The 2441-nt window shown below is 51.2% G+C and overlaps 1 protein-coding gene across 1 annotated transcript; it reads right to left on the bottom strand.

Annotated features, from left to right (window-relative positions):
• Nucleotides 1-300: 300 nt before the first annotated feature.
• Nucleotides 301-1293, bottom strand: LOC311182553 (olfactory receptor 7E178-like). The gene has a single exon (XM_084251423.1). The coding sequence runs from the start codon at nucleotides 1138-1140 to the stop codon at nucleotides 310-312; it is 831 nt and encodes a 276-aa protein (XP_084107549.1). The 5' UTR covers nucleotides 1141-1293; the 3' UTR covers nucleotides 301-309.
• Nucleotides 1294-2441: the final 1148 nt, after the last annotated feature.

Raw genomic sequence — 2441 nt, 5'->3', positions numbered from 1 at the left:
TGCAGCAATAGCACCATTAGGTATTCATAAAAACAACATCACGAAAAGTCTAAATGAAAAGATCTGTGTACACCTATGCACACAGCAGCACTACCACAATTGCCAAATAATGGAACCAACCCTAGTTTCACCAACAGGTGAACGAATAGAGAAACCATGGACCACATGTTCAATGGAATATTATAAACTGTGAAGAAGATGTAACAGTCGTACTTAGGTCAAAATGATGAATCTTGAGGTGATTTCTGAAAACACACATGCACACTAGAAGTGCTGGCATCATAGACAAAAAGGAGGCAGGTGCTGAGATTAGGCTTTTCTGCTGAGAAACCTCTGCAAGGCCATCTTGATATCCCCGTTTCTCAGGCTGTAGATGAAGGGGTTCAGCATGGGGACGACCACGGTGTATACCACAGCGGCCACCATCCCCTGCACAGGAGATCGGGGGACAGTTGAGCTGAGGTATACCCCAATACCTGTCCCATAAAATAGACAAACAACTGACAGGTGAGAGCCACAAGTGGAGAAAGCTTTGTACCTGCCACCGGTCGACGGGACCCTCAACACTGAGGAGACAATCTGTGTGTAAGAGAAAAGGATCCCAGAGACAGGGACACCGCCAAAAATAGCCCCCATGATATATATGACTATGTTGTGGAGAGAGGTGTCCTCACAGGCAAGCTTGATCAATTGAGGGGGTTCACAAAAGAAATGAGGAACGTCGACGTGTGTGCAAAACGTGAGCTGTGAGATCAGCAAGCAGTGCACCTGGGAGTCCAGAAGGCTGACCCAAAGAGACGCCAGCACCAGCAGGCCACAGAGGTGCGGGTTCATGGTGGTCAGGTAGTGCAGCGGGTGGCAGATGGCCACAAAGCGGTCATAGGCCATAACGGCCAGCAGCATGTTGTCCAGACAGCCAAAAAAATACAAAAGGGATAACTGAATGAGGCAGCCCATGTGGGAGAGGGCTCTGCTGTGAGTCTGAATGCCTGAAATCATCTTCGGGACAGTGGTAGAGGTAAAACCGATGTCAGCCACAGACAAGATGGACAGGAAAAAGTACATGGGGGTGTGCAGGTGGGGGTCAGAGGCGATGGCCAGGATGATGAGCAGGTTCCCCGTCACGGTGACCAGGTACATGGACAGGAACACGCAGAATATCAGCGGCTGGAGTGTGGGGTCATCGGAGAGCCCCAGGAGGAAGAATTCCACGACACCTGTGTGATTGCGTGGCTCCCCCAGGCAGAGACAACTTTTGGAAACATAAATGACAGTGGACCAAAGTGCCGTCAGTGTGTGTACACTTTGGCCTCAGCTGCCGTGAGCACAGGCGGGAACTACACACATTTCAGTGTTTCTTGCTTGTGCAAACCAGTTCCTGGAACTCATTTCTCTTTGTCTTGCTCCCATCTCTGCTGGGTCATGCGTAGACATAATATATCTTATATATATTAATGTTTACAAACACACACAACTGGGGATGGCGGGGGGTGGGGGAGAGCATGCAAGATGCAAGAGAGATGAGAGAGGAAGGAGGAGACAAGACAAGGAGAGGCAAGGAAAGCAGCAGCCAGCATGCACCTGTGCCTGCACTGACACTGAGCCAGAGCAAGACCTCCTCCCCCTCTGCTGCAGCTGCTGCTGCCTTTTCACATGGAAAATCCAGAAAGATGGGGTTACAGGAACAAACACCCATGCAAAGAAAAGGGTGCATGTGAACTACTTTAAGCAGAGGCTGCATAATCCACATATTTGAAAAGCACATTATCATGATGACTGACTTGCTTTCCTTTTAAAAATTCAGCTTTATTTACTTGTGCATACAAGGCTGGGATGGAGGGCAGGGGTGCGGGGGTGAGAGGACTCACCAGAGACAGAGCAGGGAGCAGAGCAGGCAGACTGACAGAAACACATGCTGAGGGGAGCAGAGGGCAGACAGGAGGGGTCTGCTGTGCCCTGTGGGGAGCTCCCTGGCTGGGGTTGAGCTGGGTGGCAGGGGCTGGAGAGAGCTTCCTAGAGCTGACACTTGACCCCTTGTGCCACCAGGGCGGCTGATTCTGATTTAATTGGACTAGAGGAAAAATATGAAATTGAACAACCTGGAAAATAACTCCCTTAAATGGTGTCCAGGCATAGAAATGAATATATAAGGAAGGATGCAAAAAGGAAACCGGGACTTGGGTGAGGAGTTGAAATGAAAAGAGGCCACAATTGGACCCACCTGGGGCACCAGATTGACAGAGGAATTTCCGGAACACAGACGACAGGCTCCTGAGCATAAAGGGGCGCCCGCACCCCACTCACCTTCCCGCGGGGACACCCCAGAGCCCCTCTCCTCGGACCTGGGAAGGGCCTGGCGCCCTGGCCCGGAGTGACCTGCTGGGCTGTGCCCTCAGACCTCCTGTTGGACCTCACTAGCTGCTGCAGAAACCCCTTCACTT

The sequence above is a fragment of the Talpa europaea genome, assembly GCF_964194135.1.
Source record: "Talpa europaea genome assembly, chromosome: 12".
Classification (NCBI taxonomy): Eukaryota; Metazoa; Chordata; class Mammalia; order Eulipotyphla; family Talpidae; genus Talpa; species Talpa europaea.
This window is presented reverse-complemented; position numbering and strand designations above follow the sequence as displayed.